The 12,724-nt window shown below is 36.5% G+C and overlaps 2 protein-coding genes across 2 annotated transcripts in view; both read right to left on the bottom strand.

Moving 5' to 3' along the window:
• Nucleotides 1-12,724, bottom strand: part of LOC127642915 (titin-like) — a 482,588-nt gene that overhangs the window by 206,559 nt on the left and 263,305 nt on the right. The gene's annotated exons all lie outside the window — the stretch shown is intronic.
• On the bottom strand, nt 1,893-4,670 carry LOC127643165 (uncharacterized). Its single transcript, XM_052125764.1, has 4 exons — nt 4,586-4,670; nt 3,417-3,470; nt 2,646-3,331; nt 1,893-2,548 (listed from the first exon to the last, which is right to left on the bottom strand). The coding sequence occupies exons 2-4, from the start codon at nt 3,463-3,465 to the stop codon at nt 2,102-2,104; spliced, it is 1,182 nt and encodes a 393-aa protein (XP_051981724.1). The 5' UTR covers nt 3,466-3,470; nt 4,586-4,670; the 3' UTR covers nt 1,893-2,101.

Here is a 12,724-nt window from a genome sequence, read left to right as displayed (position 1 = left end):
TTCCTAATCATTAAACATGAAATTCAAACTTACATTAAGGTGACAAACAATTGTGTAATATATTTATATAGAATATTTTTCATGTAAAAAAGGGATAGTTCACCCAAATATTTTTTTTTCTTTGGGTAAACTATCCCTTAAGTAGGATATACATCAGGTGTGTTCGACATCGGCTGCTGCAGGATGTAACCGATCTGCGAGAGTTGCCGCGTGCAGGCGGGGAGTATCTGCAAACAGAGATATGAAGCCGGACACGTTGTGGCTCCCGTAGTTTGCTGCAATTACGTCAGTCATGGCAGATCACGTGGTGTTTGCTTGCTTTATCGCAGACGAGCTGGAAGCGATAGAAATTCCATTATTTTTGCATGACATTGGGCACAATGAGCAACGAAGGTGAGTTAAATGGTTAAATGTAAGAAGTATCTATTTAAACAAATTACACATTATCAATTTAGTTTTGAAGTTACTATACCTAGAATCTGCAAATTATATGTTGAATAAAAATACTGTATCGAAAGTCTAAAGTCTTTGCAATGTATTACTGATGTAATGGGTGGCTTTTGTAATCAATAGCTACTGTTGCTTGCCTTTTAATAATAATTATTATTATTTTGGTTTAAATAGAGAATTACTCATTCTGACAAAGAAATAATGGAGTTTTACTCCAATTTCAACACTTCTGTCTACACTAATTATTTGATTAAAATCCCAATTCAACATAAAACACTGAAAATAAATGTTTGACTACATGTGTGTTCAGTTAGGCTACATGTATATAGTGAGTACAATTCCTCTTGTTCTAATTTAGAATAGTTCCAAAAATAGACAGTTTTGTGGAGGATGTTGTCCCTCTCTACAGTCTCTCAGAATTTAGAGGTCATTTCAGGCTTTCCAAAGAACAAGTGGAGGTTTGTACTGGTTAATATAAAATTCATTGAACTATTACAAGTGTTAGCATGTTGTCTTGATAAACTATTTTTCTACCTTTGCCGGATGCCATTACTACCCTTGGTCCTGTTTATATGAATTTACAACAGACCAAACTTCCACTCACAAACAGTGTTCTTGCCTGCCTTTGGACATTGGCGAATCAGGAGTCATATCGTGGGGTGGCAGATAGATTCAACATGTCAAAATCCACTCTTGCCAAGCATCTCCATGAGTTTTGTTGCAATGTGAACACATACATGGCCCACCACATTTCCTGGCCCAGAGGTCAAAGACTGGAGATGTCAAAGTTAGGGTTTGACGCAGCAGGTTTCCCCAACACTGTATGTGCAGTGGATGGGTGTCACATTCCTATACTGAGACCCCACTGTGATAATCCCCTAGCATACATGAATAGGAAACAGTTTTAGTCTGTAAATTTAACTGGGTTTTGTGACAGTCAGCGGCACTTCTGTCACATCAGTGTGGGTTACCCTGGGAGTTGGCATGATGCCAGAGCATTTCGCTTCACAGAAGTTTGTCGTGTTCTTGAAGAAGATCCTCATTCCCTTGTTCCACAAGGAATGCACATAATTGGGGATTCTGTCTACCCTTTGTTGCCTCAACTTATGAGGCCTTATAGAGACAATGGCCACTTGTCTGCTAGGCAAATATGCTTTAACAGAAAGCTCAATGCAGCTCGCGTGGTCATTGAGCATGCATTTGGCATTCTAAAATCTAAGTTTAGGAGGCTCCATTGCCTGCAAATGAGAAGCATTTCCAATATCAGTTCAGCAGTCTCAGCCTGCTGCATTTTGCATAATCTTTGTTTAGAGCCCAGTGATCAAGTTGTTGTGGTAGATGATGGTGTTGATGATGAACCACACCCCCACAACACTAATGCATGTCATTATAGAGACCAGATTTGTGGCCAGATCTAACTTGTATGTGTATACTAAACATACAAAAGTAAAGATTTGAATGTACAGAAATATTCAACAAATGATAAAAAAAAACAGATTTTGTGTTGAAATAAAGAAATTTATTTTATTGAACAAAATTAGTTTGTCATTAGAAATTGTGTTCTTTGGGAACATAAAAAAAAAAAAAATACATAGTAGACATTTTGGGGAAAGGTGTAAATCAAAAGAGAAAACATCTTTACATTATCATTTTATTGAGGTTCATGTGGATTCTGTAATAGATGCATAATTTGCTCTTGTCTTTTTCCCATTTTCTGCAGCTCCTCCACAATTGTTCCCAAGCTGGTCACCATATTTTTTTCGAAGGACCTTCTCCGCCTCTCCTTAAGTCGCCACCATCTCTCCAGATCTGGCCTTACCAGGGACTCAAGCACAGCAGTCCTTCTCTCTGCATGCTCTTCGTAAGCCTCCAGAAATTGTAAGGGTTGTGGTCGTCTTTGCCTGCTTGTGACGTTTGTATTTGGTATGGTAGAGGTTCCTGGCTGTTCATCCATACTAGCACATGCTGGCTGGTCTTGAAGAGAAGACGTTGTGGGCATGCTTTGGGTGGAGGTCTCTTCCAAACCTAGAGGTGTGGAGTGAATGGTGCCAAGTGGTGCAGTACCGATCCCCGATGACCCAAATAACTCATCCATTAGCTGGTGGGGGTGGATTTCAAATGTAAAATGAAAATGGCCAATGTAAGACATGACAATGTTATTTCAGAAACATAAAGTAAAGCAGTCTTCAACTTACTGTATAGTACTCCCAGGTGATCTTCCCCTCCCCAGTTGCACGGCGCAAGTCTTTTACTCTCTTATAAGTGGTTAACATGTTTGCTAATTTTTTTAGAATTTTTTCACTTGACAAGTTGTAGCCCTTTTGTGAGAATGAGTTTTGTATTTTTTTATAGAACGCCATTTTGTTCCTAAAATAAAGTTGCTGGTGAGTTTTTGTAAGGTCCAGTAGAAATAGTGTCATTTGATGTGTTATTTCTGTAAAATGGAGGGGATAAGGAGAGAAATAGATTAACACTACAAAACAAAGAAAATGTAATTTAACCACAGTATTGACATTTATCTTCCTTACAGTATTTGAAATAAAACCTTGAGATTCATGCCTGTCTGACTGGAAGGAGGGGGAGGAAGGTTGAATGGATGCTGAAGGGTTTCCACACACTGCACCAGGTTGCAGAGTGGCAGGCGGTGGGTCCTTGACAGTGGAGGTAAGTAGTACAGGGGGCCTAGTGGTAGTAATCGGGTACTGGCTGGTTGATGGTGGAGGTGGTACAGAGGGCCTAGTTGTAGTATTGGGGCACTGGCTGGTTGATGGTGGTTTCACAAAACTGAGGTTTAGGGGTACCGGCGACCTAGTGGAGGTAGTGAGACATGGAATAGGAGCTTGGAGGAGCTTTGCAGCACAAGCTGGGCCACTGAGGAGAGCTGGTTGGAGAGAAGATTGTAGATGTGGTCAGTGTCACTCAAGAAATATTTCCAGTATATTCTTGGTCATTAAGTAAATGTGTACCTTTTGTTTCAACAGCTGATACTTGCTCCATGACAGAAGAAAGGAACATTTGATCTGGGGAAATAAATTATAAATAAAACACTTGCACAAATCATTGGTGCCTTGTAATTATTTCACAGTTATGCGGTTTCCTTACCATTCTTCATCCTTTCAGCGATGTCATTGGAAACTGTTAGCATGACAACATTACCTTTGCTGTCTAACACATTAATGGTTACGTTGTCCATTTTGTTGTGTGTTACATAGGGTAGTGCAGGTTCTTTATATATCCTAAGGAACCATGGGACCATAGCCAACACCAGTTCCATTCATTATTACTAATAGTTAGCAACAAATGCAATTACCCTTTTAAGTCAACTTTCAGTTTTGGCTCAACATTAATTAGCAGTGATTTCCATTGTTTTCATGATTTAGTGATTAAGTAACTTTATGTATTAACCATGGATCATGGTATTAACACACTTTTGAGATGTGTGTGTATAAGTGGTGTTTTGGAAGGGGGTCTTCCAAAACAAGATAACATATTGGATATATACTTTAGCAGTTTGACATGGGTGTTTCTGCTAATACAAAATCATAAAAGTAACCTATAAAAAAAAAAAGGTTTCAGCAACAGGATTTACAGTACCCTCCAGATGAGCTCTTTTTAACATTTGAGACAAAACACCATTCATTTTCATATACAGAAAAGCACAATTCTGTTGGATTTATATTGTGATTTAGACCAACTCTTTGAAAGTGAACAAAATGTTGTACTGTTGTTAAGTTGAAGATATAGCAAGTTGTTAGCAGTTTGTTAACCACATGCAGGTGAAGTATGACCACAGCAAAATAAACTAGAGAATATGAAGAAACCATATGAACAAATGGAAGAACAATGTATTATGCATCATTTGTACAGGAGCATACATTTATGACCACATTAGATTGTATGTTTTTAAGATTAACATTTGAGTTATTAAAAATGCTCATTTGGATAGGTTATGCAGCTGAATACTGTAAAAGGTCTGTATGAAAAAGAAAGTCATGCAAAATAAACATACACAAACCCTTTATTAACAATAAAGTAAATACAGTAAAACAATATCTAATAAATATGATTTTTAAGATAAAGACGACATAAAAAGGTATTGAACTGTTTTAAAAGTCGCAATAAACTTGAAACGCACGTCATCGGTGTTGTCAGTGAATCCGGCCAATCGTGGATCAGTTGTGTCGTCATCAGAACCTGTGCAGCTGCTCTTGAGAAGCTGCGCTGGCTGAAGCCCTGTCCCAAATGGCGCACTTCATGCGGACTTTCGGTCTCGTGGACTTAAATTGCGTGTGCTCGCTGAGTCTACGAGTCCGTAGGCCGTCCCATTTAGCATTTTAACGCTCTGAAGTGACCCTTGAAGCGGTCTTCCGCGAAGCCCGCATAGATCCAGGCTTCACCCACTTCAAGTACCCAGGAGTCCTTGCGAAAGGCCAATCAGACAACTGGTGTGAAGAGCGCTTTCGCTCACGGACACAGACAATTGATAACATGGCTGAGAAGAAAATATTTAAGTGTAAGTATCATTATGGTTTTTATGACTGTGTACATTTTACCAGTTGTTACCTACAGTTTATACAAACATTATCATCGACCAGTGGTTGATGTCTCAAACATAGTAATAGCACGCTGAATAATAGGCTGATCGCATAACGATTCATTATATAGAACCGAATGGCAGGGCTTTACTGAGTCATATGTAAGTGAAGTATGGATATTTAAACCTGTAAATTAAAAACGACATAAAAAACAAGGTACACATAAAAATATAAAATACATATATATATATGTATATAAAGAAAAAAGAAAATTAAACAGTAAATCAAATAATAATGACTTAATGCATTAACGACTTTTGACAAGTTATATGTTTATCTACAAAGTCAATAACATTTACTTTCCTCCGTGCATAACATCAGCATTTGTATGCATGAAAAATAATCTTGTCTTCTACGACGTCGGAGCGTATAAATGTGATTTCTCTGCATGGCAAGCCATCTCGCAAACACAATAGTAAAAACAACAACAATAGGCAGCATATTTCCCCGAACCGAACCTGCAGCTCCTGTCCAACAATAACCACGCTTCAGGATCGAGTCTGTCCCAAAAATACTTCTCAATGCGCCCTTGTGGACTTGCGCGAGGGGCCCTATAAGTCTGCACTACATGATGTCACCGAAGTGTGGACTCTTGAGGAAGTCCACAAGTCCGGAGTGTGCCATTTGGGACAGGGCTTGAGTCCTCCGGCTACTCTCGAATCGCTCTCGCGGTACTTTGATGGCATACGTCACATTCAGATGGCGTCGGCGCTGTATCAAGTCGGACAAAATTTCTAACCGGCATGCACTGCTTCAAGTCAGCCGCCGATCGGTCTGCGCAGAGCTGCATGAAGTCGAACACACCTCTCATTAGGTTAATCAGCTGTGCCATATCTGAAATGTTTAACCCATAATTAGGGATAACAATGTAAATTTAGTGCAGCATCTGTATTCTCATCATTTGTCATTATGGCTTTGATTATAAAAGGCACCCACAAAGAGAACAATTGTAGCAAGATGGAGAATGTGTTATTAACACTGTCAGACTCCCAGGGAGCAATAACATTAACAGTAAGCAAAGAAATTGCTGAGACAATAAAGAATGGTGAGGAAAAAAAATAATAATAATTGGTTGCTTGATGATGGAATTAATTTTATTGATTAAAATTCCTTTTTACAGATAAAAAATATGCAGCATAAATAATGCAACAAGTGAGAAATGCAGAACAGAAACAAGGTAAGGCATTTTAAGTAATGAGCACTGTTCACCTTCGGTGATTCTCCACATCATAACCATCTTCGTGTAAAAACAGTGGTATTTCAATTGCATCCACTTCGTCTGCGATAAAGAACGCGAACGCGATCTCTTCCATTGCTGACGTTTGCAGTCCACAACACAGCGAGATTACTTAGGTAAAGTAGGTTTTATATTCGAACATTCGCACATTCGCGGACTTCCGCGTTCAATAACTCGTGAACTAAACGTTGTTGCTACACACAACACCTATCACATATAACTACAGATAAATCACCAGAAGCTACAACATAAATTTCCTCAAAACGATCTTTCCTTCGCACTGTACAAAATACATTGATCTCTATGCGCAGGCTGCTAAGAAGGGACCATCTGCAAAGTGCAAACCCGAAGGTTTACCAGGGTAAAAATAGTTTCAGGTTTGATATTTGCTGCGTATTCACCTAGACTGCTTTAGTGTACTTTTGTGTAGGCTATTGTACATACAGTACGCAAAAATGTTTTATGTAAAAGTTACAGTAATTCACCAAAGGGATTTTTTCATGTTCCAAAGGTTGTAGTATGTTCCTACTGACCAGACTGACTTACTCTTCAATTTAATTATATATATATATATCCTTTTGAATGATTACTTTATTCTTATTAAAAATTCAACAATCAATATCATAATCATTTCTGTATTCATTTTCTTTTAGGTGCATTCCAGTGTGTGCCCTTGGGTTGTGTTCACATGCAAGGGGCCTTTTGATGATAATTGTCTTGGGATTCAGAGAGCGGCGAGAGAGACTCTGTACTCATGTATTGCATATATATTATATATATATTGTAAGTAAATCAAAATCAAATAATTTACAAGCTTTTAACTTCATGAGGTGCAATGGCAAGGTATCTAACACCGGAGACGTCCTTGGTGAATCTGCCTCTGGCTGGACTTTACAGTCCTTTTTAAAGTCCATCAACTTTTTGACATGTTCAGAAATCCCCTCCTGGAAACTCCCTCTGCATACATTCAGTCTTTTACAGCCAATTGGTCAAACACAAAATCTTGAACTGTCATTATTTCTGGAAGACCCCTTAGGACTTTTGCATATAAAACTCTTCGTCTCTTTGTCCTCTTTTTCTGGACCTTTCCATCATCGCTGTATCTTCTGTATCTCGATCCACTAACACATAGACGGTAATGATGGCATTTTTCTCCTTTCTTTTGCAAAGCTCTTTCTAATATATTTTCAACTCCTCTCTACTCTGCCACCATCATCTGCTTAATAAATGCTTAAAACATTCAGTGTGGTATGTTTTTCTTTATAAACCATTTTCATAATAAAAATCTTTATAAAACAAGTTGAGGTGTGTTTCTTAATAAACTATTTTCTCAATATATGGTTACAATGATTATTAATACAAGTGTTTTACAGTAAACACATTCTTAATAAATTGTTTAACAACTACTTATGGTATCTTTCATTATAAAACCACTTTTTATTAGTTACAATTGTGGTTTACTATGACCCAGAAATACTTCATATACCAAAAGCCATGATTAGAATAGAATAATTGCATATTTCACAACAATATCCACATATCTGCATCTATATATCTGTCTTAGTTGACTTGTATAAGTTTGAGGGTCAATTTATACATAATTTCACCTTATTTTCATTAAGTGAACATCTCATGTGTATTTCTTTAGGGATTGGAGTAAAGGGGCATATTATCTTTCCTGCTTTCCTGGAGTGAAATGTTTTATCAGCCTGTTAAGGTGGACTGCTCTTCTGATAATTAGCTCAGGCCTTCTTCAGGCTCGAAGAGAACTGTTGTTTGTCAGTGTTCTGTGTGTGTGTGTGCTTGATATTCTTTGCAGGCTCTGAACTTTGTGATATAGCCTAAAACATTCTCGGACCCTGGAAGAAGGTCACCACGGACTTAAATCTCGGAAATGGACGACAAATATTCTGATTAACGGCGATATACCCACTTATCTATCAAAAATGTATTATTGTTTAGACTTTATGTTGTCTTAGCCAATCAGAAGTAAACGATTATGTAATGCATGTCCTTGGAAAAGGTATAATTGTGTGAGATTTGTTTGTAAGGTAGAGTTGGCTTGCGACCTCCTCGTGACTTTGATGCTGGCTCTACCAATTTAACTGCAAACTATTCTTCAGTAAAATTGTACTTATTTCATTGAATTTCAGGACTCCTGGTCTTCTTTCATCATATCTGGTCCTAGGTCTTACAACTGTACCCCCCCAAACAGTACATTTATCAAATATTTTTTTCCTGTTCCAATGGCTGTAGTGCTTTCCTAGTGACCATACTGACTTACTACAGGTGAAATTTTGACAATAACTCCCTTACTGTACATACAATAAACTAATAAGTTCAAGAAAACATTACTGTAATTCCCCTAAAGTATTTTTTCCTGTTCCAAAGGCTGTAGTGCTTTCCTAGTGATCAGACTGACTTACTACAGGTGAAATTTTGACAATAACTCCCTTACTGTACAATTATCAAATATATTTATGTAATAAACATTATTACATGTGTTTATTACATATGTTTATGTAATAAACTGTAATTCCCCTAAAGTATTTTTTCCTGTTCCAATGGCTGTAGTGCTTTCCTAGTGACCATACTGACTTACTACAGGTGGAATTTTCACAATAACTCCCTTACTGTACAATTATCACATATATTTATGTAATAAACATTATTACATGTGTTTATTACATGTGTTTATGTAATAAACTGTAATTCCCCTATAGTGTTTTTTTATATTTATATTCCAATGGTTGTAGTGCTTTCCTAGTGATCAGACTGACTTACTACATGTTGAATACTGCCAATACCTACCTTACTGTAAGTATATTACAATCATATTATTCTGAAGAAATTATTCTATTTTCACCTTTTTTCATGTACCAGAGGTTATAGCATGTTCCTAGTGATCACTCTACTCAATTAACTTCGATCACTGTATTAGGTAAAAGTATGTATTATAACTGCTGTTCCTTGTACAACACATTTCTTTCATTGATTAAAGAAATTCAGATACTTTAGATTAATCATATTTTCAACGTTATAAATAAGCAACACCCTTATTGTAATGATTCAAGTTAAGTTTTTGTTATGAAGTCCTGAAGAAGTGGATCGTGGAATACATGATAATGTATGAAATTCAGAACCATGGAGAGTAATATTTCTGCAGGACTGTAAACATCAATCAATGTACATGAATTGTGTTATTGTTAGAGTTCCATGTTAAACACAGATGTCATACAACAGGAAAACATAAAATAGAGTTTAGCCATTCTTTTTATTCAACACCTGGAGAACACTGTTACACGATCTTTATCACAGATAAAAACAGAAAAACAGAGGTGAATAAAACAGCAAGACATGGGCTGTAGTATGTTCTGTAGAGTCCAGACAAGATGATCCAACTTGCTTTGTAGCAGTCGTCTCGATGCTTTTCAAAACCTTTTGAAATAAATCATATGTCATTATTAAAACCACCACACTTACACAGTTCTTTTTCATTTTTTTTTTCTCAAATAAATAAATAAATAAATATAAACGGTTGTAAAATGAAGCAATTAACTATGTTCAGGAGATTAAACATGATTTTCCTTTCTATGGTCTGGATTGTTACCAAATTACAGTTCATGTACAGATTCATTCATTATTATTTCATAAACACATTTTTCAACACCATCATTATAATGCAGGTTTTGTTACTAAAGGACATTCTATAGCATCAGAACACATAATGTGACAGATATTTGCCAGTAGGCTAAAATGTAGTTGTCTGTTTGCACACGATGAAAAACAATATTAACTTTTTAGACGGTCCCTATCTTGGTTACGACACACATTGAATATTCATCTCTAAAGTACATGCTTAAAAATATACTTGCCCATTTTGATCGATTGTAAAAAATGTTGTAGTTCACAACCTTTGTTGTCAATATCATGTAGCTGCTTCGAATCTGAAAAAAAAAAATAGCTTTATTGACTATTTAATTGAAAAAGTTATTTAACGCGAATGTGCGAATATAAAACCAACTTTACCTAAGTAGCGAGATTCAGGAAGTGTCCGGCTTGCCTGCACTTTTTTCACTCCTCCCCTCACTGCAGTATGGAGTTTCCTTTGTGTCTTTATTATTCAATCAAACATACTTTGTTTGAGAGTAAAATTTATTATTTTGTAATTAAAAAAAATAAAAGAGTGCAAAAAGTCTTCTAAATGCTCAAAAATAAAGAAGTTGATAACAAAATTATTTGCAGTCGTGTAATCTTTTGAAAACTTTTTTTTTTTTTTTGTGCACTTCAAAAACTTTTCATCACAAACCCACACATTTTGCTCTCTTTTCTGCTGTCTTTTTTGCCGCTGTAAATATTTTGCTTGCGAGTTGAAAAGTTTTGCTTGAGTTGAAAAGTTTTGCTTGCGCGTAAAGCTGTACCTCAGTGGGCGGTCTCTAACAACCAGATGAAAGGCCTTTTTCTATTGGTCACCCTCGATTGAAGTGACTGGTTGGCCACGCCCATTACAGTTTCCCGCCGCTGCTGCTGCTGCTGCCATCATCGTCGCACTGCGGTCAAGCCAGCCGTGGTTTCAAAATACACGGTCAAGCCAGCCGCCAAAAAAAGAAGTGTGTGCGCCTATTACTATGAATACGGTAATTTCAGTAACAGCACAGAAAGAACGCGCTTTCAGAGCATTTGAGTTGCCCAGATCGATCCGTCCGTCTGTCTATCTATCTTTTTTCTTTCTTTCTATGTCTTTTTTATCTATCTATCTATCTATCTATCTATCTATCTATCTATCTATCTATCTATCTATCTATCTATCTATCTATCTATCTATCTATCTATCTATCTATCTTTTTCTTTATTTCTATCTATCTATCTATCTATCTATCTATCTATCTATCTATCTATCTATCTATCTATCTATCTATCTTTTTTCTTTATTTCTATCTATCTATCTATCTATCTATCTATCTATCTATCTATCTATCTATCTATCTATCTATCTATCTATCTATCTTTTTTCTTTATTTCTATCTATCTATCTATCTATCTATCTATCTATCTATCTATCTATCTATCTATCTATCTATCTATCTTTCTTTATTTCTATCTATCTATCTATCTATCTATCTATCTATCTATCTATTTCTATCTATCTATCTATCTATCTATCTATCTATCTATCTATCTATCTATCTATCTATCTATCTATTTCTAAAGGCCAAATTTCTAATAAGTAGAAAAAACTAATGGTCAGTTCTTGTAGGGGACGTCCCATACCATACAGTATACTCACCTCATATCAAACCAGTTTACTGTAGCATTTTGGAGAAATGTCACATTATTTGACTTCAGAGGTCCATTAATACCTCATTTCTAATAAGTAGAAAAAATAATGGTCAGTTCTTGTGGGGACGTCCCATACAGTATACACACCTCATATCAAACAATTTTACTGTAGCATTTTGGAGAAATGTCACATTATTTGACTTCTGAGGCCCATAAAGACCTCATTTCTAATAAGTAGAAAAAACTAATGGTCAGTTCTTATACGGGACGTCCCATACAGTATACTCACTTCATATCAAACCATTTTACTGCAGCATTTTGGAGAAATGTCACATTATTCGACTTCAGAGGCCCATTAATACCTCATTTCTAAGTAGAAAAAAATAATGGTCAGTTCTTATACGGGACGTCCCATACTGGGCTGGCTTGACCGTGTATTTTCAAACCACGGCTGGCTTGACCGCAGTGCGACGATGATGGCAGCAGCAGAAGCGGGAAACTGTAATGGGCGTGGCCAACCGGTCACTTCAATCGAGGGTGACCAATAGAAAAAGGCCTTTCATCTGGTTGTTAGAGACCGCCCACTGAGGTACAGCTTTACGCGCAAGCAAAACTTTTCAACTCGCAAGCAAAATATTTACAGCCGCAAAAAAGACAGCAGAAAAGAGAGCAAAATGTGTGGGTTTGTGATGAAAAGTTTTTGAAGTGCACAAAAAAAAAAAAAAGTTTTCAAAAGATTACACGCACTGCAAATAATTTTATCAACTTCTTTATTTTTGAGCATTTAGAAGACTTTTTTGCACTCTTTTATTTTTTTTAATTACAAAATAATTAATTTTACTCTCAAACACAGTATGTTTGATTGAATAATAAAGACACAAAGGAAACTCCATACTGCAGCCGCCTACTCTCACCTACATTTCAGGCGAGGCAAGGCGCATCTCAAACAAGCCTAATATTAAACTCTCGTCATCTTGTCTGGAAGAGGAAAAGGAGATTTAAGCGTCATCGTAAAGTTTTACTTGATAATATTCAGAGACCCGCTATTCGTCGTATTTTTGCAGATTTGATTTGAGTGTTCAAATGCTTTTTGAAGAGAGGAAAGGAAACTGAATCTGATGGTCAGTTTGAAACATGAAGTGATGGGCGGGGCTTTCATTTC

The sequence above is a fragment of the Xyrauchen texanus genome, chromosome 1 (genome assembly GCF_025860055.1).
Source record: "Xyrauchen texanus isolate HMW12.3.18 chromosome 1, RBS_HiC_50CHRs, whole genome shotgun sequence".
In the NCBI taxonomy this organism is placed as follows: Eukaryota; Metazoa; Chordata; class Actinopteri; order Cypriniformes; family Catostomidae; genus Xyrauchen; species Xyrauchen texanus.
Note: the sequence above shows the minus strand (reverse complement) of the source record. Positions and strands in the feature narration are given on the sequence as shown.